Below are 25621 nucleotides of genomic sequence, written 5' to 3'. Positions count from 1 at the left end.
ATCCAGGAGATTTGGAGTGGACGTCAAGGAAGCAACGAGGCGGCCACGAGGTAGGAGGGCGCGCCCAGGGGGTAGGCACGCCTCCCACCCTTGTGGGCCCCTCGTGGCTCCGCTGACCTACTTCTTTCGCCTATATATACTCATATACCCCAAAAAAATCCGAGAGCACCACGAAACCCTATTTCCACTACCGCAACCTTCTGTACCCGTGAGATCCCATCTTGGGGCCTTTTCCGGCGCTCCGCCGGAGGGGGAACCGATCACGGAGGGCTTCTACATCAACACCATAGCCTCTCCGATGATGTGTGAGTAGTTTACCACAGACCTTCGGGTCCATAGTTATTAGCTAGATGGCTTCTTATCTCTCTTTGGATCTCAATACAAAGTTCTACTCGATTCTTTTGGAGATCTATTCGATGTAATTCTTTTTGTGGTGTGTTTGTCGAGATCCGATGAATTGTGGGTTTATGATCAAGATTATCTATGAACAATATTTGATTCTTCTCTGAATTCTTTTGTGCATGATTTAATATCTTTGCAAGTCTCTTCGAATTATCAGTTTGGTTTGGCCTACTAGATTGATCTTTCTTGCAATGGGTGAAGTGCTTAGCTTTACGTTCAATCTTGCGGTGTCCTTTCCCGGCGACAGTAGGGGCAGCAAGGCACGTATTGTATTGTTTTCATCAAGGATAAAAAGATGGGGTTTATATCATATTACTTGAGTTTATCCCTCTACATCATGTCATCTTGCCTAATGCGTTACTCTGTTCTTATGAACTTAATACTCTAGATGCATGCTGGATAGCGGTCGATGTGTGGAGTAATAGTAGTAGATGCAGAATCGTTTCGGTCTACTTGTCGCGGACGTGATGCCTATATACATGATCATGCCTAGATATTCTCATAACTATGTGCTTTTCTATCAATTGCTCGACAGTAATTTGTTCACCCACCGTAGAATTTGATATCTTGGGAGAAGCCACTAGTGAAACCTATGGCCCCCGGGTCTATTTTCCATTATATTATTTTCCTATCTATTTGCTATTTCTATTGTTGTTTATTTTGCAATCTTTATTTTCCAATCTATACAATAGAAATACCAAAAATATTTATCTTATTATCTCTATCAGATCTCACTTTCGTAAGTAACCGTGAAGGGATTGACAACCCCTTTATCGCATTGGTTGCGAGGTTCTTGTTTGTTTATGCAGGTACTAGGGACTTGCGTGTTACCTCCTACTGGATTGATACCTTGGTTCTAAAGAACTGAGGGAAATACTTACGCTACTTTGTTGCATTACCCTTTTCTCTTTAAGGGAAAACCAACGCATGCTCAAGAGGTAGCAGGGAGACCTATACACAGGCACCTTCTTCCGCCATGGTTCACCACGATCATGGGACCAAAGGGCTTACGACGCCACGTTGGCACCCTTGGCCCGATTCTGGCTACCGCAGGTTTTGCAATTTGCAGATGAGCGCGCGCCTTCCCGCGGCGCAGGCCGGACCATGGATTCGTGTAAGTGCTTGGTCGCCCGGCAGGGACCGGCGTGCCCTTCCAAGGATGATTTCGTGTTTCACACCACCGAGGTCACGCGCAACGGGCGCAGCCTCGGCGGGGAACATCATCTTCCTTGGCTAGGGGCGGCATCGATGCCCTTGTTCGCCCACTCACCGAAGTACTCCCTTCATTCCAAAATAGATGACCAAACTTTGTACTAACTTTGTACTAAAATTAGTACAAAGTCGAGTCATCTATTTTGGAACAGAGGGAGTAGCTAGGAGCCGGCGACGCGCTTCGCGGCTTGCACCTTGATAGTCCGTCAGGCCGCGAGGTGCCTCGCTCGTCTATGAGGCTGCTTTCATGGCGGTCGTTTGGGTCGAACAATGCCGACCAATGATGCTTTTCATTGGGGGAAGGCGAGCGGGGAGATCCCCCGTTTCACACCTCATTGAAGTGTCGGCCAGAGGGAGCACTCGGAGAGGCAAAGGATGCCGATTAGGGTTGGTAGGAACGCCTCTGTCCCCTATCTGGTGCACCATATGTCGGTTTCTAAGAACCTACATATGAGTTGTGAGCAACAACCCTTTAAAAGTTCGGCCAGGGACTGGACACGTCTAACAATCCTAAGTTATGATGAACGATGGTGGGATGAACTACAGATGAACACAAAGAACTACCCAGGTTCAGGCCACATTCTTGGTGTAATACCCTACTCTTGCCTTGTTTCTTATTGCAATGGTAGAGAGCTACAATGTGTCTGTTATAGAGGACCTGCCGGAGGCTCCAATTGGTTGAATATGCATTGGAATAGGCTAGCCTAGCTTGTACCATGGTGGCATGGTCGCCCATGGCATGCTTGTACGAGTGATGATGACGACCTCCTCTTCCTCCTCCTTCGGTATACGTCAGATGACAGCGAGGTATTGCCACGGTAGCAGTGTAGACAGCAGGCGAATCTTACTGTGGCCGTTGCAGATGACTTTGTCCACACAGATCCTACCGGAGCTTACGCGTGAGGACCGATCGTACACCCTCAGCCTGCCATCTAGAGCCGGCAGCCGTCCTTCGCGGGGCATGGGTTGCTGCTCATCTTCCCCGAGATCAAGGTCTTCTCTTTACGGACGTGTTGACGCATGCTCACGGGAGGATCCTGCGAAGTAATCACGAGAGCTCATCCGGCTCCATGTCTCGAGCCGCTCTTAATGTCACAGGCCAAAGTCCGCCTGATATTGTGGAGCCTTCAAAAGCCTTCCTCCCTATCCAAGAAAGGCATACGACCCAATTTGGTTTAGGCCCAACATGCCAAGGTGTCACCATCCTAGTTTTATTTACGCCGATAGTGGTGGATGTCGCCGGCTCGTCCTAGGACGGATCCATCATCGATCTGATGTCCACATGCACCGTTCGGGCTAGAGGCCCTGACGAGGAAGGGCAGGGCATGAGAGATGGCGGCGCCTTGAGTCCCATGAGCCGGCTCATGTCCCATGCCCTACTCTACCTTGCCGGCGATGGGACCAACACTCTGGGGAGCGCAACCGGCCGCCGGACAAGCTCCGTTTAAAGATCGGTTTATGTTATATGAATTTGATGTTTCTACTTTGAGATGTCCGATTGTAGAATCAAATATTTAAGGCGTGATCGGTCACTGTCAGCGAACGTGTCCGGTCACGTCTGCGGGCGTTTGAAGGGTCGGATTTGCTGGCTATAGATGCTCCACGAATGTGTCCGGTCACGTCCGTGAACGTTTGAAGGGTCGGATTTACTGGCTGTAGATGTTCTTACCGTACACCTACACGGGCATTAGAGATTCAATAGATGGCATCGTGACCAAAATATGTTTGGTGTTATTAGCTGTAATATTTCTCTAGCAGCTGTTGCGTTTCGGCGTAGTCTACCCTTGCGTTTTCTCTGGAAAAAGGATTGACATCCACTGTTTTCCGCGTTTGTAAACGAGAGAATTGCCATGATAAATTGCAGCTTTTGCAGAACTTCCAGAAAATTTCTTGTGCAATTTCCGCGAGATCCCTGCCCTACAACCATTGTAGGAGAAGTTGGTACTTGCTGCCCTACATTACTTCCAGAACTTTTTAGGTCCTAGAATCACCTTACAATACCACCATTACTTTCATCATCGAGCAATTCTCATCATTGTAGGAGAAACCCCAAAGGGGAAAGAATAGATACTGATGCTGCTATACCAACTTACCAAAGCATATCCATCCTAAGCTACGGGTTCAGCTGCCGGCTAAACGCGGTCTTCGCGGTCCGTGGCACGTCGTCAAAGTTCTCCACCCCGTTGCTCTCCTGCCACGGCGAGGTTTTCGTGCCAAGGAGCGGCGCCGAATCCTTCTCGCTCATCTGCAAGGGCACACGCCGGTTAAAACCTTGTCATACGCCATTCCAGATTCAGATACAAACGTATCAGGAAAAGTACGGACCTGGGTGTTGACCGGCAACGTGGCGCCCTCGGTCTTCTTCCTGCTCTCGGAGACGGAGAAGAAGGAGTAGAGGCCCATGCCGAAGATGGCGATGAGGATGCCGGCGAGGTTGCGGAGCGTGAAGGGGTCTTTGAGGAGGACGTAGCCGAAGGAGAGGATGAGGCACGTCTTGAGGTGGCCCAACACCTGGTACGTCACTGGCGACGTCGTGCCGATCACCAGGAAGGTGCTGAAGTTGACGGACACAGCGATCCCGCACGACATTAGGATGAACACCTGCGCCAGAAAATTTGTTCAGCGCAGCTCAAATTTATTCATCTTTTACATCATGTTCAGTTCTTGCTGCTGCTGCGCATATAGCACGTACCACGACTTCGAATGTGTACTCGAACGCGAAGACGTCCTTCTTTGTCAGGAGCTTGTCGACGAAGGGGCCGGTGATGAGCAGCACAGCGGATTGGTACAGGGAGGACTGGTACAGTAGCTGAGTGGAAGACACCTTGAGCCTCCTCTGGATCTGGTTGGTCAGCTTTGTTCAAGGTCAAGGAAGATGACATGAACACAAGTATTCAGGGTGCAACTGCAAATGTGTAACAGGTTAACAGCTAGCTTAGATAGCTTGAGTTTCATGCAGGGGCAGAGCAGAAGGATACGATCTGGCAGACACAGGTCGCAGCGATGGTGAGCACTGCGATGATCGAGCCGAGGAGATTGAGCTGGAGATCGGTGACAGATGCGATGCCAACTCCCAGGAGGAGGACCATGAGAGAGGCCTTGATGCTCTGGCTGCACAGTTAATGAATGTGGAGCATGAGAAACGCTGAATTTGCTACAAGATGATCAGGAAAAAGCCCAATGCGAGAAGGAATCTGAGAATCACCTGAACTTCTTGCTCAGAAAGATGGTCTCCAAGAGCATGGTGAATGGTATAATAGCCAGCTTGGTCATCTGTAGCAAAACAAACACAGCAAATCCACGAGTAAGAAAACAAATGAAATGGTACTGTATGAGCTATCATCAGCAGTCTGGGTAGCTTGCCTGGTAGAAACCAACTGAGTTGAAGCCAAGGCAAAGGTTGAGGAGGCCAATGGAGATCCCATTGAGAAACCCAAAGGAGATGACAGTCTGCGCGTCGATTGGCTTCGGCTCAAAGAAGCGCAGGCGCTGCGCTATGTGGAGCGTGCAGAAAGTCACCAGCAGGTGCCAGCTTGTCAGTGTCGTCGCTGCATATCCAAATTTGAAGCAAACACAAATCAGAAAGTTGTAAGATCGAAATGTCCTTTTTGTGCACTTGATGACAAAAGTGTCGGACGCAGTAAGCAGCAGCAGCACTGAGAGTCTGAAACTCTGAAAGTTGTACTAACCGAAGTAGAAGTTGAGGGTGCTCATGAGGTACTTGTTGCAAATGACAATGGCTACTGACGACGTGACCGAGAGGCCCAGCGCGCCGGCGACGCCCATCTGGGAGCCCCCGCCGTCGGACGACATCTCCTCTTCGTCTTCTGAACCGCTTCCTCCCTGTCCTGTCCCTGGTGGTAGATCAAGGCCCAGTTGGTGAATCACAAGCTATATGATATACACTCCCTGGAGTAGTAGGAGCGAGCAGAAGATGGTTAAGTTGACAAATTTTTATAGTACGGTTATCCGTCAGGGAACAACGTGAGTTCGCCTAGGGAAACGAAGCGTTGACATGGGCACCGCAGAAAATCATTGCCACGTTCAAGCAGTGACACGAATTAAAGTTTCACGTGGCTTAGTCTGTATAATAAGCATTCTGCGAGTGCTACCACACAACAGTTATCAGCAACACCAACACTACAACAGACAGTGGCATGGGCGAATAGTAGTACACAACTGGGACAAGGCAAAGGCAGCTTTGAAGTGTCAAATTCGAGTGTTTCGTACTACTGATGACTGGTCTGCACATTCGTTGGGTGGTCACATCAGAGCATAGAATGGACTGTTAAGCACATCGACTACTCCCAGAAGATGCTACGGATGAGTATTATACGTCTGAATACTCACTTGTCACCAGCCACCACGTGTGTGACAGCTCACTGAGTACTCCTTGGTTTGACTTAGCATGGAAACTGGAATTTGAATGTTAATTCCTCCGTGAAATGCTGTCAATAATTCGTAAACCTTTGTCGTCCGTAATTAAGGTGTTGATATGCAAATGGAATAGTTGAACCGGCGAATAAAACCTATAATTATTTGTATCACACAAACATACTACTCCAATAGAAAGTGTGTATTGCTGGACTAAACATTACACCCTCTGTAAACTAATATAAGATTTTTTAGATCAAACTAATGTAAAAGCATTTAGATCACTAAAGTAATGATCTAAACGTTCTTATATTAATTTGCGGAGGGAGTACTATATACAAAGTTTGAATCTGAATTGAAGTGTACGGGCCTTTATCCCGGGGAGATCATGCAAGTTGCTTAACCATGTTTAGTTAATGCATGTACAAGTCAAACCTTAGCAGAGAGAGGAAGACAGTACAATCTCCAGATCGGATGTTGTAGAACTTGGGATCCAATGCTATAATTATCAGTTTCGAGGTGCAACAAAGCGCAAGCAATAAATCCGGTCGCGCCATTTGCTCTGTGCAGAAGGCAATTAGAGTTGACCCAACTCTCCTTATCACCCGGAAGAAGAAGAAACAGGCGGAGATATTTCCATCCGGACGGACGGACGGCGACACCTGCCAACAATTGGGCTCACACTATAGTAGGACAAACGGGGGAAGTATCCCTGGCCAGTTCAGCGCGCCGCCACGCCAGCCACCGATGGACGCCACGTGCCAGGGCGCAGTTGGCTCGTGGCATACACTCGAGCACGCACGGCGCCGGCGAGGAGGCCAGACGAAACGCGCGCGTCCCGTCCGTAGCAGGCGGCGGCGCTGGCTCTACTCGTCCGGTAATCTAGCGGCGTAGCAGTGCTGTGGTAGGGCCGGCAAACACGTCGCGGATTCTGCGGAGAAGCAGCACCGCTGCCGCCGCCGCCGCAAATGGGGCGACTGATCGGCGCTGCCCAGACGGCCAGCCGATAACTTGGCTGCAATCGACCAAAGAACAGAGAGTGCCTTCCCTTGGATCGATCGTAAGCAGCTACGCTGTATTGCTACCCTACGCGGCCCAGCAGATGAGATTGGAAAACCCAGTGAAACGAACAGACGCACGTACGTACCTCTCGGCTCTTGCTCGATCAGTTGGCGTGATGCCGGTCCACGTCCTCCGCCGGGCCCCGAGATCCTCAGTCCAGGGAGATGCAGCGCCTCCGCCGAGATTTCCCGATCGGGAGTTCGGGACTAAGGTGGGGAGGGAGAGGAGTCGTCGAGTTTCTCCGCGTGTCTCCGGGGAGGAAGAAATGGTTGGTCTTCTCAACGGCAGTTTGTTCGTGGGCTGTGCCTAGCTGTTGCTGTTGGTGTGATCAGTTGGGTGGAAAGTCTTAGAGAGGCGGGGGAGGGTAGGTGGTGAACAACTCAGGCGCCCGCCCGCCCCGCCGTCACAATCATCGTCGGCTCGTCGCTTCGCCTCCGACGCCCTCACCCTCTGGGAAGTGGGGCCTGCCTTTGGTACACGCATCCCACGCACGGCTACTCTCTGGGTTAGTACGAATTTGGGTCCCTGGTGGAAGAAATGTGCCAGGCATTAACTTATTGATTCAAATAAAAGTGTGGAGTAGGAGAGTACAGGTTTTTAAAACACAGGACAAGCGTCTCTATATACGCACATACACTCATTCCTATAAACGTACGTACGCACATCTTAGAGCATGGTTAATAATACAGCCAGCTGATGGCTATATGATATTGACATGTCATCTATAGCTAAGGTTATAGTCGGCACGTACAATAGTTAAGGTGCTACTTTATTAATGCATGGTCCACATCCCACTCTCACAGTGCCTATGAGCACGCGTTGTAGCTGGCTCTTTAGGCTGGTCATAGTGGAGAGTAATTTAGACTAGTGTCATATGCATGACACTAGTCTAAGTTACCACCTCCATAGTGCAAAGTAATATAGTAGTAGTGTCATAGTTGGCTCCTCTTCTTTCTCTTCTTCTCTCCCCTCCATGTCAGCAGAAATATAATATTTTAACTCTTATAGCCCGCTTACATAAGCTTATTGTACTTGCTCTTATCTTATGAGCACCTTTGAGAGATTGAACCGACACATCATTTTGAGATTGAATCGATATATTTACTTAATGAAACACAAATTTGAAATATTTTGAAAAGGTTAAGGAGTTTCAGAGTAAAGTAGAGAATAATCGTAACAAGAAGATAATTTTTTTATGATCTGGTCGTGGAGTTGAATATTTGAGTTACGAATTTGGTATGCATTTAAGATAATAGGAAATTGTTTCACAACTTACGCCATCTGGAACATCATAGCGTAATGGTGTGTCCGACGTAATCGTAGTCTCTAGATATGGTGTGTTCTATAATGTTTATTACTCTGTTGAGACGACACCTTATGCATTGTGGTTTGGCAAGAAATATAAGTTGTCATTTCTTAAAGTTTGGGGATGTGGCGCTTATGTCAAGAGGCTTTAGGCTGATAAGCTCGAACCCAAAGTGGAGAAATGCATCTTCATAGGGTACCCTAAAGAGATCATTGTGTATATCTTCTATCACAGATCCAATGGCAAGATCTTTGTTGTCAAGAATGTATCTTTTTTACACAACGAGTTTCTCTAGAAAGAAGTGAGTAAGAGGAAAGTAGAGCTTCACGAAGTAATCGTATCTTCTCTCAAATTAGAAATTATTGCAACACAGAAAGATGTTCTTGTGGTGTCTTCACCAACTAGAGAGGAAGGTAATGAAAATGATCATGAAACTTCAAATCAAGCTATTACTGAACTTCGTAGGTCGACCAGAACACGTACCGCCCCTGAATGGTATGATAATCATGTCCTGGAAGTCATGTTGTTGGACAACGGTGAACCTACGAACTATGAAGAAGCAATGATGAGCCCAGATTCAGACAAATGGCTAGAGGCCATGAAATCCAAGATAGGATCTATGTATGAAAACTAAGTATGGACTTTGGTGGACTTATCCGATGACCGAAAGGCCATTAAGCACAAATGGATCTTTTAGAAGAAGAATAGAAGATGGGCTCTAATGGTAATGTCACCATCTATAAAGCTCGACTTGTTACAAGGGATTTTGAACAAAATTTAAAGGGTTGACTACGATGAGACTTTCTCACCTATAGCGATGCTGAAGTCTGTTAGGATTATGTCAGCAATTGCTGCATTTTTCGACTATGAAATCTGGTAGAAGGACGTCAGAACTATGTTCCTTAATGGTTTCCTTAAGGAAGAGTTGTATATGATGCAACGGGGAGGTTTTGTCGATCCTAAGGATGCTAATAAGGTATGCAAGCTCTGGTGATCCATTTATGCACTAGTGCAAGCATCTCGGAGTTGGAATATTCACATTGATGAGGTGATCAAAGCCTTTGATAATCCACAGATATGGAAAAGTTTGTATTTACAAGAAAGTGATGGGAGCTCTGTAGCATTTCTAATATTTCTTGTGCATGACATATTATTGATTGAAAATGATACAGAATTTATGGAAAACATAAAGAGTTATTTAAACAATAGTTTTCTAAGAAAGACATGGGTGAAGCTGCTTACATATTGGGCATCAAGATATCTAGAGATAGATCAAGACGCCTTATAGGACTTTCACAAAGCACGTATCTTGACAAAGTTTTGAAGAAGTTCAAAATGGACCAGTCAAAGAAGGGGTTCTTGCCTATGTTGTAAGGTGTGAAGTTGAGTAAGACTCAAAGCCCGACCATGCCAGAAGAAAGAGAAAGAATGAAAGTCGCCCCCTAGCCTCAGCCATAGGCTCTATCATGTATGACATGTTGTGTACCTGACCTGATGTGTGACTTGCCATAAGTTTGGTTGGGAGGTACCAGAGTGATCCAGGAGTGGACCAGTGGGCAGGGTTCAAAAATATCCTCAAGTACCTAAAGAGGACTAAGGAAATGTTTCTCGTTTATGGAGGTGATAAAGAGCTCGTCGTAAACTGTTACATCAATGCTAGCTTTGACACTGGCCCGGGTGACTTGAAGTCTCAAACCGGATACATATTTATTTTGAATGGTGGAGCAGACAGTTAGAGTAGCTCCAAGCAGAGTGTGGTAGCAGCATCTACATGTGAGACGGAATATATAGTTTCTTCGGAAGGGACGCATGAAGGAGTCTAGATGAAGGAATTCATGTCCGATTTAGGAGTGGTTCCTAGTGCATTGGATCCCATGACTATCTATTGTGACAACACTAGCGTCATTGCCTTTGCAAGGAGCCCAGATTTCACCAGAAGACCAACCATATCAAACACCATTTCAACTCCATCATTGATTACATCAAGGAAGGAGACATAGAGCTTTGCAAAATTCATATGGATCCGAATGTGCTACACCCATTGACTAAACCTTTTCCACGAGCAAAATATGATCAGCACCAGAACTCTATGGGTGTTAGATTCATTACGATGTAAACTAGATTATTGACTCTAGTGTAAGTGAGAGACTGTTGGAAATGTGCCCTATGAAGGAAATATGCCCTAGAGGCAATAATAAAGTTGTTATTTATATTTTCTTATATCATGATAAATGTTTATTATTCATGCTAGAATTGTATTACCGGAAACTTGATACACGTGTGAATACATAGAAAACAGAGTGTCCCTAGTATGCCTCTACTTGACTAGCTCGTTAATCAAAGATGGTTAATTTTCCTAGCTATAGACATGTGTTGTCATTTGATGAATGGGATCACATCATTAGAGAATGATGTGATGGACAAGACCCATCCGTTAGCTTAGCACTATGATCATTTAGTTTGTTGCTATTGCTTTCTTCATGACTTATACATGTTCCTATGACTATGAGATTATGCAACTCCCGGATACCGGAGGAACACTTAGTGTGCTATCAAACGTCACAACGTAACTAGGTGATTATAAAGATGCTCTACAGGTGTCTCCGATGGTGTTTGTTGAGTTAGCATAGATCGAGATTAGGATTTGTCACTCTGATTGTCAGAGAGGTATCTCTGGGCCCTCTCGGTAATGCTCATCACTATAAGCCTTGCAAGCAATGTGACTAAGGAGTTAGTTACGGGATGATGCATTACGGAACAAGTAAAGAGACTTGTTGGTAACGAGATCGAACTAGGTATGAGGATACCGATGATCGAATCTCGGCCAACTAACATACCGATGACAAAGGGAACAACGTATGGTGTTATGTTGTTTGACCGATAAAGATCTTCGTAGAATATGTAGGAGCCAATATGAGCATCCAGGTTCCGCTATTGGTTATTGATCGGAGATGTGTCTCGGTCATGTCTACATAGTTCTCGAACCCGTAGGGTCCGCACGCTTAACGTTTGTTGACGATTTGTATTATGAATTATGTGATTTTATGTACCAAAGGTTGATCGGAGTCCCGGATGAGATGACAGACATGACGAGAAGTCTCAAAATGGTCGAGACGTAAAGATCGATATACTGGAAGGCTATATTCGGACATCGGAAAGGTTCCGAGTGATTCGGGTATTTTTCGGAGTACCGGAGAGTTACGGGAATTCGCCGGGGGAAGTAGTGGGCCTTAATGGGCCATACGGGAAAGGAGAAAAGGGCCTCAAGGGGTGGCCGCCCCCCCATATGGCAAGTATGAATTGTACTAGGGAGGGGGCGGCGCCCCCTCCCTTTCCTTCTCCCTCTCCTACTCCTTCCCTCTCTCCCCTCTTGGAAAAGGAAGGGGACTCCAACTAGGATTGGGAATCCTAGTTGGACTCCCCCTATAGGCGTGCCCCTCCTAGGCCGGCCTCCTCTTCCCCCTCCTTTATATATGTGGGCAGGGGGGCACCCCAAAGGAACTCCAAGATTTGTCTTAGTCGTGTGCGGTGCCCCCCTCCATAGTTTTCCACCTCGGTCATATTGTCATAGTGCTTAGGCGAAGCCCTGCGTCGGTAACTTCATCATCACCGTCACCACGCTGTCGTGCTGGCAAAACTCTCCCCCGGCCTCAACTGGATCAAGAGTTCGAGGGACGTCACCGAGTTGAATGTGTGCAGATCGCGGAGGTGCCATGCGTTCGGTACTTGGATCGCGAAGACGTTCGACTACATCAACCGCGTTACTAAACGCTTCCGTTTTCGGTCTACGAGGGTACGTGGACACACTCTCCCTGCTCGTTGCTATGCTTCTCCTAGATAGATCTTGCGTGATCGTAGTAAATTTTTGAAATACTACGTTCCCCAACAGTGGCATCCGAGCCATGTCTATGCGTAGATGTTATATGCACGAGTAGAACACAAAGAGTTGTGGGCGATAATAGTCATACTGCTTACCAGCATGTCATACTTTGATTCGGCAGTATTGTTGGATGAAGCGGCCTAGACCGACATTAGATGACCGTGTTCATGAGACTGGTTCTACCGACGTGCTTCGCACACAGGTGGCTAGTGGGTGTCTGTTTCTCCAACTTTAGTTGAATCGAGTGTGACTATGCCCGGTCCTTGTTGAAGGTTAAAACAACACACTTGACGAAAAATCGTTGTGGTTTTGATGCGTAGGTAAGAACGGTTCTTGCTAGAAGCCCGTAGCAGCCACGTAAAACTTGCAAAAACAAAGTAGAGGACGTCCAACTTGTTTTTGCAGGGCTTGTTGTGATGTGATATGGTCAAGACATGATGAGATATAAATTGTTGTATGAGATGATCATGTTTTGTTAAAGTTATCGGCAACTGGCGTGAGCCTTATTGTCGTGGAGTTATCATGGCAGATGTCCTAGCAAAAGGATTTAGTCGTAGGGCCATCACAACTAGGAAGCTTAAAGGGGTTAATCGGGACAAAGGACACGAGCGGTTTTATACTAGTTCGGCCCCTTATGATGAAGGTAAAAGCCTATGTCTAGTTGTGTTGGAATTGCTGGGGTTTCAAAGACCAGGGAGCGAATATGCTTGGCCTGGCTTCGAGTTGTTGTTTCTTGTCCCAAGCCATCGTCGGGTCGTCCCCTTATATACACGGGTTGACGCCTGGCGGCCTACAAAGTCCCGGCCGGCTCATAAAATGTGTCCGGCTCGGTGACTTTCTTTAAATGCCTTTCTTTACAAGTCTTTTCCTACATATGGCGGTTCACAATATTTGGGCCTTAAGCCACCTCTGGGCTTAGGCCTTCTTCAAGTCTTAATAAATCATCACCTTGAATATCTACTGGGCTTCTTCTTGTAACCCGCCATTGGGGCTGACCCGGACCCTCCTGGGCGGGTCTTACCTGGTAGCTATATTCCCAACATTAGGCCCCACATTGACTTTGAACTTTGTTCCTTGTCAATCTTCAATACTTAGATGAAATCCATCTTCCTATCTCTATAAAAATTATGTAACCTGCCGTGACGTCATCTTCTGAAAACACAAAAAACTGTTATGACGTCATCCTCAACGGATCTTTATCTTTTAATGCCTTCCGAGAATCGAGGCGTCCGTTTAGTTGGATAGTCATTATTTGGGTCTTCCTCAATTTCTGTGCCTGCCTGTTTGCTTATCCCCTTATAAATAGGCACGCCCCGGTCCTTCTCATTCTTCTCTCTCTTTGTTTTCCTCCTCTCGCAACTCCACCACTGCTCGAGCTCTGCCGCCGTCGCAGAGCACCTCGACTCCATCGACCTTGGTCGCTGCATCAACCGGAATCAGTCCAGAGAACGGCGGTGACTCTCCGCGGAAGATTCGTGGCTGTAAGTGTTTGCCTTCCTGTTCCTCGGATCCGCATTAGGGTTCCTAGGTTTTCTGCGTGTTCTTCTCAGTTCATCACAGTTTCTTCGTAGTTCTTCCACTGCCGCTTCTTCTTGATCCAAAAAGAACATATACTTGTGCAGTAGTTGTTTTGTGCCCATTCTTGATACCAGTAGATTCCTTCTCTTGGTATAAAAAGCCTCATTAGAACTCACGAACTCATATGTGCTAGATTTTTAGGTCTAGAATATTTTCCATTTTGAATGGCCATTTGATCCAAAATAATATCAGGAAATTATGAAACTTGTTTGTCTCAATACTTAGCCAATTATGTTGCTGGTATTCCTCAAATATCTGTAGTCATGGCGGCTTATGGCGCCGGCTCACTTTTTCCTTTATATGACATTAGCCCTTACATAAGCCGCCATTACTTATCTGTATCATCATTATCTGAACTTTTATTTTCATCATTGGATTGATCCGGCACATCACTTTTCTTTCAGTCTGTTTTTCATCATGCCGTCCAAAGCACCAATTGTCTGCAATTGGGTCCCCTCCACAGTAACTGAGGATAATTTAAAGGAATTCTTTACCATAGGATTTTTACCAGGGAAGAATGTTATGTCTTACCGTGCACCTGACCCGGACGAGGAACGGCCCAATCCCAAAGACGGTGAAGTCATTGTCTTTTCTGACCACATGAATCGGGGTTTTTCACCCCCCGGCTCAAAATTCTTCAGAGACGTCCTTCACTTTTTCAAACTTCACCCTCAAGATCTTGGGCCCAATTCCATATCCATTATCTGCAATTTCCAAGTTCTTTGTGAGGTGTATCTTCAAGAAGAACCGATTGTGGAACTCTTTAGAGAGTATTTTTATCTGAACCGCCAGAATGAGTGTACCAATGGCCCTAGCTTGGAACTTGGAGGCATCTCAATTCAGCGCCGACAGGGCGCCGTCTTCCCCCTAATAGTCTTGCCGAGTCATCCCAAAGACTGGGATCAGACCTGGTTCTATTGTCAAGACACTTCACTAGCCAATGAGAAACCACTGCCGGGTTACCGCGCGGAACATCTAGATTCCAAGTTTGCACTCCCTGACAAGCTCACTGCCGCCGAACGCAAGAAACTTATTCCATCAATTAAAAGGATTAACGCCTTATTGGGGAATGGCTTAACCAAAGTTGACTTGACTCGTTGCTGGGTCTCATGGCGGGTCATCCCTCTAAGCCGTCGATCCAAATTGATGTATGAATATGGTGGAGGCCCAAATGACTCTCTTCGTCACAGCTCTGTTTAACTAACTGAAGAAGATATTGTTTCAATGTTAACTCTCCTGTTGAACAGCAAATATGGAGACTGCAGTAAAGTCGGGTTAAACCCCTTCTGCAAACTTAACCCGGCACCTGAGGTAAAAAAAACCCTGACCTCTTTCTCTTTGTATTTTTCTCAACAGTTTTAAATACCTGCATGACCTTTTATCTTGTTTACTTGTTTACAGGCCAAATCTGACTTCTGGAAAGCCAAGTATGACCATGAAGCCACCAAGAAGGCTAGAGCCGCTGCTATAGTCGCCAAGAAGATGACCCGGAGGTCCAAGAAGAAAAAGAGCACCGCTGAGGACTTGTTAAAGCTTGATGATACTTCTGAGTCGGAGGTAGCCCTTGACTCCCTTGGCCAATTTTTTAATAACCTTATTGACACTGACTATTGCCAGGACGACATGGGGGGTAGTCATGCCGTATAAGAAGAGGTAACTATTTCCTCCGACTCAGCCCATTTTCCAAGACAGAAACTTTGACTGGTAACCCGAAAAGTAAGGTTTTCACACCCTTTGGCTTATTTGGACCCTCATTTTCTTTTGAAAAAGCAGCAACATGAGAGCCGCCGTCAGGCCCAGAACGACGATGAACCGCCTTCCGTTCTTCAACAAACTCCTCAAAAACGCCAGAACGAGGTCTCTTTTATCTTCATCTTTTACTTTCCATTAATGGATCTTCTCCCTTGCATTACTAACTTTATTTTATCTTTGCAGGAGGTGTCTCGCTCTTCTGGCGACTCATCACAGAATCAATTTACGGCCTTCTAGACTGCCCTTGGGTAAGGAAAAATCATCTTTCCTCCGTGTCTTTCAGGCTGCATCTTTGTACTAACTATCTCATAACATCTTTCTTAGTGGTCAAGCCAAGTCCAAGAAGGCCAAGGTGACTAAACCGGTGGAAGACCCGTGAGTCCTTGCACCTGAACCCGCCATGCCAACTTCTCCCCCTTGAACTGAAGCACCAGAAGACCCGGCTGCCAATACTCAATTGGATCCTCCTGAGCCGTCAGCTGATGATACCGTTGTTAACCCCTCTACTGCTAGACCATCCAGTTCAGCTAACCCGCCATCATCTTCTGATCATGACGTTCTGGTCACTGGTAGCCGTTTTGTAGAACCGGGGACTCCTATTGTGTTAGCTCGGCACACTGCTAAACAAGAAGCCTTGGAGAGACAGAGAGTGCATTTTGATATTTCTCACTACACTCATCTGAATGCCAGTGACATATTGTCCGGCTATCTTAGCCATGTACACTCCAGCCGTGAGTCAGAAATTGAAATGGTCAAGCAACTGCAGTTGAAATATGAGGTATGTTCTCCGGTTCACTTATACTCTGCCAGCCCCCAAGTCTTCAGATGATGAACCTGAATGATCTGGAGACTTTATAATATAGATTGATATCTTCTCCCTAAGTTTTTCAAAAGTCCAATAAAATAGTGTAACCTTCACCTATAGTCCCCAAGGGCCGGCTCAATTTATCATAAATGAAACGGCACTTAACTTCATATCTGTCTTTTACCAACCCAACAAATATTGTAATCTGGCTTAATCTTTGAGAAGCCTTCTGAATATCATGCATTAGCCCCCAAGTGCCAAGTGATGTTACTTTGTAATGCACTTGGGACTTGAAATATATAAGAGTCATAAGAAATTGTTTTGGCAGACATTAGCCCCCAAGTGCCAAGTGTTATTACTTTGTAAAACACTTGGGATTTGAAACATATAAGAGTCATAAAAGATTGTTTTAGCAGACATTAGCCCCCAAGTGTCAAGTAGTATTGCGGTGCAAAGTACTTGAGACTTGAATCTTTATAACTTTTAGTTTAAGCCTTGACACACATGTGTATGTTTTGTAGAACACCCTATCTGAACTGGGCTCCCAATTAACTGATGCAAAGACCTGGCTAGCGGATCAAGAGGCAGAAATCAAGTCTGCTGATTCTAAACTTCAACTGAGTCTTGCTGAGACGGAAAAATTGAAAACCAGCTTGACTGCCAAAAAGAAATCCTGGGCCGAAGAAAAGACGCTGCTAACACAACGTGCTGAAAAAGCTGAAGCAGCTCTTGAGGAGGTTACCATGGAGCTTACCGGCTTAAAGAACCGGGTGTCTCAAATGGTTTCCTTCATCTTTGGTAAGCCATTTGTATCGATCCTTTATACCTTCTTTTGACCCGGAATATAAACCGCCTACTGATCCTTTGTTTAAAAAATATGTGCAGGTCTGTGAAGCAAAAATCTGATCCAAGATAATGTGACCAAATTGAAGGCGGTCTACACCTTACTGGAGCAGTTGTATACTAGCGCTCAATGAGCACTTGCTGCTATCTCTCCTGCCAACCAAGGACCCAATCGGCTCAGCGATGTCTTGAAAAAATTGTCAATCTTACCCGCCAGGTTTCAAGAAGTCAAACGATCCTGTGCCAGAGCCGGAGCCTTGAGTGCCCTGAGCCGCTCCAAAGCATGGGTGCCAGATCTAGACCCGGTGCATGTAGCTAGGGGGTACCCTACCGTGAAGGAAGACGGGTCTCTATTTGAGCAGGATGACTTCATTGCTTGCGTGAGGGGAGTTCGACCTCAAGTTACCGTTCTTGGAGATGAGACCAACATTGACAAATATCAACCGGGTTTTGATTTGGAGAATAAGAAGATGGCGACTCCCTCTTACAAGGTGATAGATCTTATCCCACCGGTTCGTCAACATACGTTTGCTCCGGAAGTTGATCTGGCTGGCCTGATTGATGACGAAGCAGAGTTCATTGCCGTGAATGGCTTTGACTGGTCCAATCCCAGCTTCCAATCAGTAGAAGGAGGTGAACCGGTGAGGGAAGAGTGATAACCATCTTGTAGGCTCTTTAAAGCCTTGTAATAGATTTAGCTTGAAACAAGTGCATATTTTGCCTATACCGTCGTGCATAAGATGCCATGTGTGACTCTTTGCTTCCTGATGTCAATATATGCGTCACATCTATGATTGTCTCTGTAATATTTCAGCTCTGTTCCTGTAGAAAAGGAAAAGAACTGGCTTTGGCGGTTTAGCACCGAACAGGTCAGAACACCCGGTACATGACCAATGGTTTTATCATAGTAAAAAGAACAAAAACAAACGTGAAAATAAACAAGGTTGAAACAACCTTTGATTAATCGAAAATACATAGAAAGAATTGTTCATAAATAATAGTCATACCTGTATCCTTTGCGTCTGGACCACCGGTTTATATGACCCGGGTGATGAAGTTGATGATCCAGTCTTTTTTTCGAGAAGTCAATGCTTCCTCATGCCTGATGACCATCCTGCCTTGGCGGCTTATTGTCAAATAATGAAGCCGGTGAAAAGACCGTGCTGATCGTTTAAACTTGAGACAACAAAGATCAGCAAGACAAATAGCAGTCTGCAAACAATATAAATTAACTTTGTAACTGAAAGTTGGGGCTTTCTGATTCGAATACGATCAGTAAACCGGACCAAAGGGGTTTAAGCTAAGATTCGAATACGATCATATAGCCCCCAGTGGCTTTGGCGTTGCACCGATCAAGAGGGTACCGACAGCTATGTTCTCTTTGGTTCGAATATGGCCTATGTTTGAACAGGAAGCCCCCAAATGACCTTGAGAGGTTTTTAACGACCCTGATTCGAATACGATCCAAGTTGGACCCAAAAGGGGTTAAGCTATGATTCGGATACGATCAAGAAGCCCCCTAGTGAGTTTGGCTTTGAGCCGATCAAGAGGGTTACGACAGCTATGTTCTCTTTGGTTCGAATACGACCTATGTTTGAACAGGAAGCCCCCAAGTGATCATGAGGTTTATAGCTAGATTCGAATACGATCATAAGCCGGACCAAAAAGGTTAAACTTGATTCAGATATGATCAGCCCCTTAATAGTCATTTAAATAGTGAAAAAGAGTAAAAGGTATATAATCTTTGAAAAGGAAAAGGACAGAGGTTCTGCTTTATTACTTATCATAGTATATACAACGTTAAAGTATGTACATGATGAGAGCCGGTGGCTCAGGTGTAGTATGGCCGAAGTTGAGCATTGTTCCACGACCAGCGGGTCTCCTCCTCCGATTTATGTGAGTCTTTGTGCTCTCGAACATCGATGAGGTAATACGACCCGTTGTTTAAATTCTTGCTGACCACTGAAAGTGCAACTATCCCTAGGTGGTTTTGGTAATTCCTAACAACATACTTCAAGATTAATATTTCAGGAAAGCTCAATGATTGGGATGGCATGGATGAGAAAAGTGGACCCCTCAAATTGCTAAGGACAAAAGGATTGGCTCAAGCTCAAAGCTCAAGACTCTACATTTTCTATTTTAGTGATCTAAGATCACATTGAGTCTATAGGAAAAGCCAATACTATCAAGGAGGGATGAGGTGTTGCTTAATGAGGATCTTGCTCAAAATGCTTAGTGATATGCTCCAAAGCCCTCAACTACTTTCTCACATCCACATATGACCTAAACCAAAAGTCAAACTCGGCCCCACCGAATCTTTCTATCCTGCGACACCGAGTTTAGATGTCATAGCCACTGCCACAAACCCTAGGCAGATCGGTCTCACCGAGATGGGATTGTAATCTCTCTGTTTCCCTTCGTAACGTTTTGGTCCCACCGAGATGAGCGATCGGTCCCACCGAGATTGCAATGTAAACTCTCAGTTTCCCTTTCGTAACATTTTGGTCTCATCGAAATGAGCGAATCGGTCCCACCGAGTTTACCTGACCAACTCTATGGTTAGCTTATTACCAAAATCTGTCTCACCGAGTTTGTGTAATCGGTCTCACCGAGATTACGTTATGCCCTAACCCTAACCATATCGGTCCTACCGAGTTGCATGTCGGTCCCACCGAAAATCCTAACGGTCACTAGATTTGCTGAATCGGTCTGACCGAGTTTATCAATTCGGTCCCACCGAGATTGGCAAGTTGTGTGTAATGGTTAGATTTTGTGTGGAGGCTATATATACCCCTCCACCTCCTCTTCATTCATGGAGAGAGCCATCAGAACGAACCTACACTTCCAACTTACCTTTTTCTGAGAGAGAACCACCTACACTTGTGTTGAGGCCAAGATATTCCATTCCTACCATATGAATCTTGATCTCTAGCCTTCCCCAAGTTGCTTTCCACTCAAATCTTCTTTCCACCAAATCCATATCCTGTGAGAGAGAGTTGAGTGTTGGGGAGACTATCATTTGAAGCACAAGAGCAAGGAGTTCATCATCAACACACCATTTGTTACTTCTTGGAGAGTGGTGTCTCCTAGATTGGCTAGGTGTCACTTGGGAGCCTCCGACAAGATTTTGGAGTTGAACCAAGGAGTTTGTAAGGGCAAGGATATCGCCTACTTCGTGAAGATCTGCCGCTAGTGAGGCAAGTCCTTCGTGGGCGACGGCCATGGTGGGATAGACAAGGTTGCTTCTTCGTGGACCCTTCATGGGTGGAGCCCTCCGTGGACTCGCGCAGCCGTTACCCTTCGTGGGTTGAAGTCTCCATCAACGTGGATATACGATAGCACCACCTATCGGAACCACGACAAAAACATCAGTGTCTCCTATTGCGTTTGAATCCTCCAAACCCTTCCCTTTACATTCTTGCAAGTTGCATGCTTTACTTTCCACTGCTCATATACTCTTTGCATGCTTGCTTGAATTATGTTAAGATTGCTTGACTTGTCCAAAGTTGCTAAAATCTGCCAAGAACTAAAATTGGGAAAAGGATAACTTTTATTTGGTCAAGTAGTCTAATCACCCCCCCTCTAGACATACTTTTGATCCTACAAGTGGTATCAGAGCTTTGGTCTCCATTTGCTTTGATTTCCATAGCTTTTGGTAGTCATAGCCTTGGTCTCACAACCTAGGAGAGTATGGCGTCTAGCGAGGGAAATTACCACCGTAGAGGTCCTTACTTTGATGGTACTAATTTTGCTAGTTGGAAGCATAAGATGAAAATGCATATTCTTGGACATAACCTCGCCGTATGGGCTATTGTGTGTATTGGCTTGCAGGGTGAATTCTTTGATGGGAGAGAACCGAACCGTGAAGCTACCGCGGAAGAGTTGAAGATGCTGCAATAGAATGCTCAAGCTTGTGATATCCTCTTCAACGGATTGTGCCCCGAAGAATTCAATAAAATCAGCCATCTTGAGAATGCAAAGGAAATTTGGGATACTTTGATTGATATGCACGAAGTTACCGACTCCGTCAAGGAATCCAAGTTGGATGTGCTTCAAAGTCAGCTTGACAAGTTCAAAATGAAGGATGGTGAAGGTGTCTCTGAAATGTACTCTAGGCTTGCTCTTATCACAAATGAGATCGCCGGTTTAGGAAGTGAAGATATGACCGATAAATTCATCATCAAGAAGATCCTAAGAGCTTTGGACGGAAAATATGATATTGTATGCACATTGATCCAAATGATGCCCAATTACAAAGATCTCAAGCCAACGGAAGTCATTGGAAGAATTGTTGCTCATGAGATGTCACTCAAGGATAAGGAGGAGCTCCATAACAAGTCAAGTGGTGCTTACAAAGCCTCATGTGAAGCTCCCACATCATCAAGTGAGAAACAAACCTTCAATGAAGAATTGAGCCTAATGGTGAAGAACTTCAACAAGTTCTACAAGAGTAGAAGCAAAGAGAGAAGTTCCAAGTCAAGGCCCTATAATGACAAAAGATCTTCTAGTCGAGAGCGAAATTGCTACAATTGTGGAAGACCCGGACACTATTCCAATGGGTGTACAGCACCCTACAAGAGAAGAGAAGATTCTCCAAAAAGAAGAAGTAGAAGAGAAGAATCGCCATCAAGAGAGAGAAGGAGTAGAGATGATCGTTATGAACGAAGAACATCCCGGAGAAGCAAGGATTCGGAAAGGAAGGACAAGTCATCAAGGAGCTACACAAAACGAAGACATCAAGCTCATGTTGGTGAATGGGTATCCGGCTCCGACTCCGACAATCACTCCGAGAGAAGCTATCACCCCGACTCCAAATATACTCAAGATGAAGGTGTTGTCGGTCTAGCACTTGTGTCAACCAAGTCCTACGACATATTTGATTAACCAAATGAAGGACTTGGAAGATGCTTCATGGCTAAAGGCCCAAAGGTATCACACCCCGAGTATGTTGATTTCAATAGTGATGAAGATGACTTGTTAGGTGATGATGATTTACTTGTTGACAACTCTAGTGATGAATACTATGACGAAACGTCAATTAATCATGATAATCAAGATAAAATGAATGATAATGATAAGGAGAAGATTGGGTTTCTAACTAAATAAGTAAACACTCTTAAGTTAGCTCAAGAAACTATCTTAGGGGATCATCGAGAACTTTTAAGGACTCATGAGAAATTACGTTTTGAAAAGCTCAACCTTGAGCAAGAGCATGAGTTCTTAAAGGCAATCAATGATGATCTTCGCAAGAAAAGTTCTTCTTACATTGCCAAGCATTTACTCTTATCCACTTACATGCCTCAAGTCAAGTCTAGTAACAAGAACAAGAAAGATTCTTCCTCTAGTAGTAACAATAATCATGCTAAATCCAATGTTGCTTCTAGTAGTTCTCTTGATTCCACTAATGATTCTCTTAGCCAAGTTACACCTGAGCAAGAAAATAGCTTATTGAAGGGAATTATAGAGAAAGATGTTTACAAGAGCCTTGCCGGGAGTAAGCAATTCGAGGAAATTGTACGCAAGCAAGGAAGGCACCGAAAGAACCAAGGTGTTGGTTTTGAACGAAAGTTCAATGCCAATGGAGTTGAGTGGGAAGAAGATCAATACCCCAAGACGAAGTTTGTTCCTCAACAAAAGAAGTATGATTCTAATTCCTTCAAAGGGACACAAGCTCAAGATGATCTTCCACCACAAGACCACGAGCAAAAAGGCAAGGATAAGCTTCAAGAGGAAATTAATGCATTTGAAGAAGCACCCAAGGCCTTGGTCAAGTGGGTTCCCAAGACTACATCAAGTTCTACTTCATCAAGTACGACTACAACTCCAAGGATTCCCATCAAAATGATGTGGATCCCGAAGAAGAAGAACTAGAGAGTTCTTGAGGGTGACTCCACCAACATACTTCACTCTTATCATTTTGGCAAGAACAAGTGCAATCAACTTCCACATCTTGCACTAGTTCAAGGAGTCACAAACCCTCTTGTTGGTAAGACAAGGCACAAGGTAACCTAATGCTTTCATAGACATCATCTTGTGTGTGCATCACTCTATGTCTATGGATATCCTTGTTTGTTCCTTGTGGGACTAACCCGTGTAGGTATTGAAAGTGCAACTCACTCCAAAGGATTACTCCAAATGATCTACATCAACATTGAGCATCCACATCTTCAACACCTACATGAAGTCATCATCGACAAAACCCAAGGTTATTTCATCCCTCTTAGGGGGGATCTCACATCTAGGGGGAGCTTTACTCTAAGAACTGAGCTAAAGTAACTCTAATGGTGTGAACACAATGACGCTTTATGTAAAAGTGGTAACCCCACTTGTGCTTAAATGATGATTATGACCTATGATCAAATGTTCTCATTTGACTCCTAAGTCAATATACTCATATATAGATGACCTAGTCATCGCCAATTGCTTGATAGATGCTAGAATTGGTTGTGCATGCTTTGCCACATATTTCATTTGCCATTTTATTGTGTGAGCATGTTGGTTGCATAATTTACTCATTCGAGGACATCCACTTGTTGTTTTGATTGCTTGGTTCCTTTTTCTTTTGCCAAGTGGATGGACAAGAATGCCTAAGAACCTTCTCTAGCTATCTATGCTTTTCTTGTCTCAAACTCTATTCATGCTACATCACAAAGTTTGATCAAGTCAGATTCGAACCACTCTATGTGAGGAGCACTCGGAGTCCCCGATTCGTCATAGACTTAAACTTCCAAAACTTCTTTGTGTGTTTCGGTCTGACCGATTCATCCATTTCGGTCATACCGAGATCACTAAGTCGATCTAGGTTTTCAATCTCGATGCAACCGATTTGAACTTTTCGGTCACACCGAGTTGCAGTAACTGCTTGCAGTTATGCATCTCGGTGCCACCGAGTTGTTCCACTCGGTCACACCAACAGGGTCAGGCTATATATATCCCCGGGCCAAAATTTGGAAAATTCTCCGAACCCCTTCGCCTGCGCTCAGCCTAATCTCCCTCCCTGGGTCTCCGGATCGTCCTCCTCATCGCCAGCTGCCTCCCGCCGCTAGTCTCCGTCGCCGTCAACGGAAATCGTCTCCGCCGTTGCCGCCGTAGCAGGTCCATCGCCGCACTTAGGGTATGGACTTGATCCTTGTGCTAATCTCACTCCGATTCCTAGCACATTGTTTTGCCATGTATCTTTCCACGATTGAGATCACTCTATCCAGCGAAATCACTCCTTAGTTTAGTTGTGGATTGAAAATTTTGGGTTAGGGTTCCGCCGAAATCATCTCGGACCAACCGAGTTGTTGAAATCGGTTCCACCGATTTGGCTAATGCCATTGCACATGTGATTCTCGGTCTGACCGAGAATTGCAAATCGGTGTGACCGAGTTCAATTCTTTGTGAAACCCTAGCAGTCTCGGTTCCACCGAACTGTGACTCGGTCTGACCGAGTTCACTAGTTTAGGTTCCAAAAGCTGCTTCGGTATCATCGAGTTTTCAAATCGGTAGATCCGAAATGCTTTCTGTGGAAAACTAAAACTAAGTTTTTGACTCATCCTTTTGCAAAAACCTCTGTACTTTGTGATGCTCATCTACTCTACCTCATCTATAATCTATTCACAGGGTCTGCTGTCAGTGTTTGCATCATGTCAGATTAGAGTGATAGTCAGAACAAGTCTGAGGAGCAAGTTAACATGAGTGAGGGCACTACTCCCTCTAGCAGCTTTGATGAGGGAAGCAGGAGTACACCCAACAACTTGCCTAAGGCAGCCACCAGGACCAGAAAGAAGAAAACCTCAGATTCTGAGGATGAGGACTATGTGGCTGTTGAGGAAGAGGCCACCTCAAAGAGGAAAGTTCTGAAAAAGGAATATGGCACAACTGCTGCCACTAAGCCAGGAATGAAGAAAAAGGTTCCTGCCAAAGGAGTTCCTATGTCAAAGGCCAGATCATTCACTCAAGAAACTTTGGGATCTGCACCCAAAGAACAGGTTGTGGCAGAGAAGAAAAGGAAAGAAAGGGTCAAGAAGACCACTGCCAGAGTTACTGGTAAACCTTCAATGATGAGAGATTCTGAAGAAGAGGAAGAGGATGCAGCACCAGCACCCAAAGCTCAAAATCTTATGGGAGATGCAATTAAGGCAGGGGCTGCTCCATCTAAGCCCAAAACTGCTCCTAAGACTGCTGCTCCAGCTCCAAAGCCAAAACCCAAGTGGAGCACCAGGAACATCCCTGCTGAGGAGAAGAACAAGGCCCCAGTGCCTCAAGCTGCTGAAGAAGAAGAGGAAGATGATTCTATTGTTTTGAGGAAGCTGAAGCCCAAGATCCCTGATCACAATGATGCACACCCAGTTGCAGAGAATATGAAAATAAGGAAGGATTCAGGATTGAGGCTATGGAGAGAGCCTGATCCATATGCCACCAG

At 45.3% G+C, this 25621-nt stretch overlaps 1 protein-coding gene across 1 annotated transcript; it reads right to left on the bottom strand.

Annotated features, from left to right (window-relative positions):
* Window positions 1-3472: 3472 nt before the first annotated feature.
* On the bottom strand, window positions 3473-7391 carry LOC125507260 (UDP-xylose transporter 1). The gene is made up of 8 exons (XM_048671901.2): window positions 7136-7391; window positions 5304-5468; window positions 4978-5162; window positions 4820-4887; window positions 4593-4725; window positions 4307-4468; window positions 3940-4215; window positions 3473-3859 (listed from the first exon to the last, which is right to left on the bottom strand). Exons 2-8 carry the CDS (start codon window positions 5425-5427, stop codon window positions 3728-3730), a joined length of 1080 nt encoding a protein of 359 aa, XP_048527858.1. The 5' UTR covers window positions 5428-5468; window positions 7136-7391; the 3' UTR covers window positions 3473-3727.
* Between the last annotated feature and the right edge of the window lie 18230 nt (window positions 7392-25621).

Source organism: Triticum urartu, chromosome 1A, assembly GCF_056163025.1.
Source record: "Triticum urartu cultivar PI428250 chromosome 1A, HENAU_Tu73, whole genome shotgun sequence".
NCBI classification, from domain to species: Eukaryota; Viridiplantae; Streptophyta; class Magnoliopsida; order Poales; family Poaceae; genus Triticum; species Triticum urartu.
Note: the sequence above shows the minus strand (reverse complement) of the source record. Positions and strands in the feature narration are given on the sequence as shown.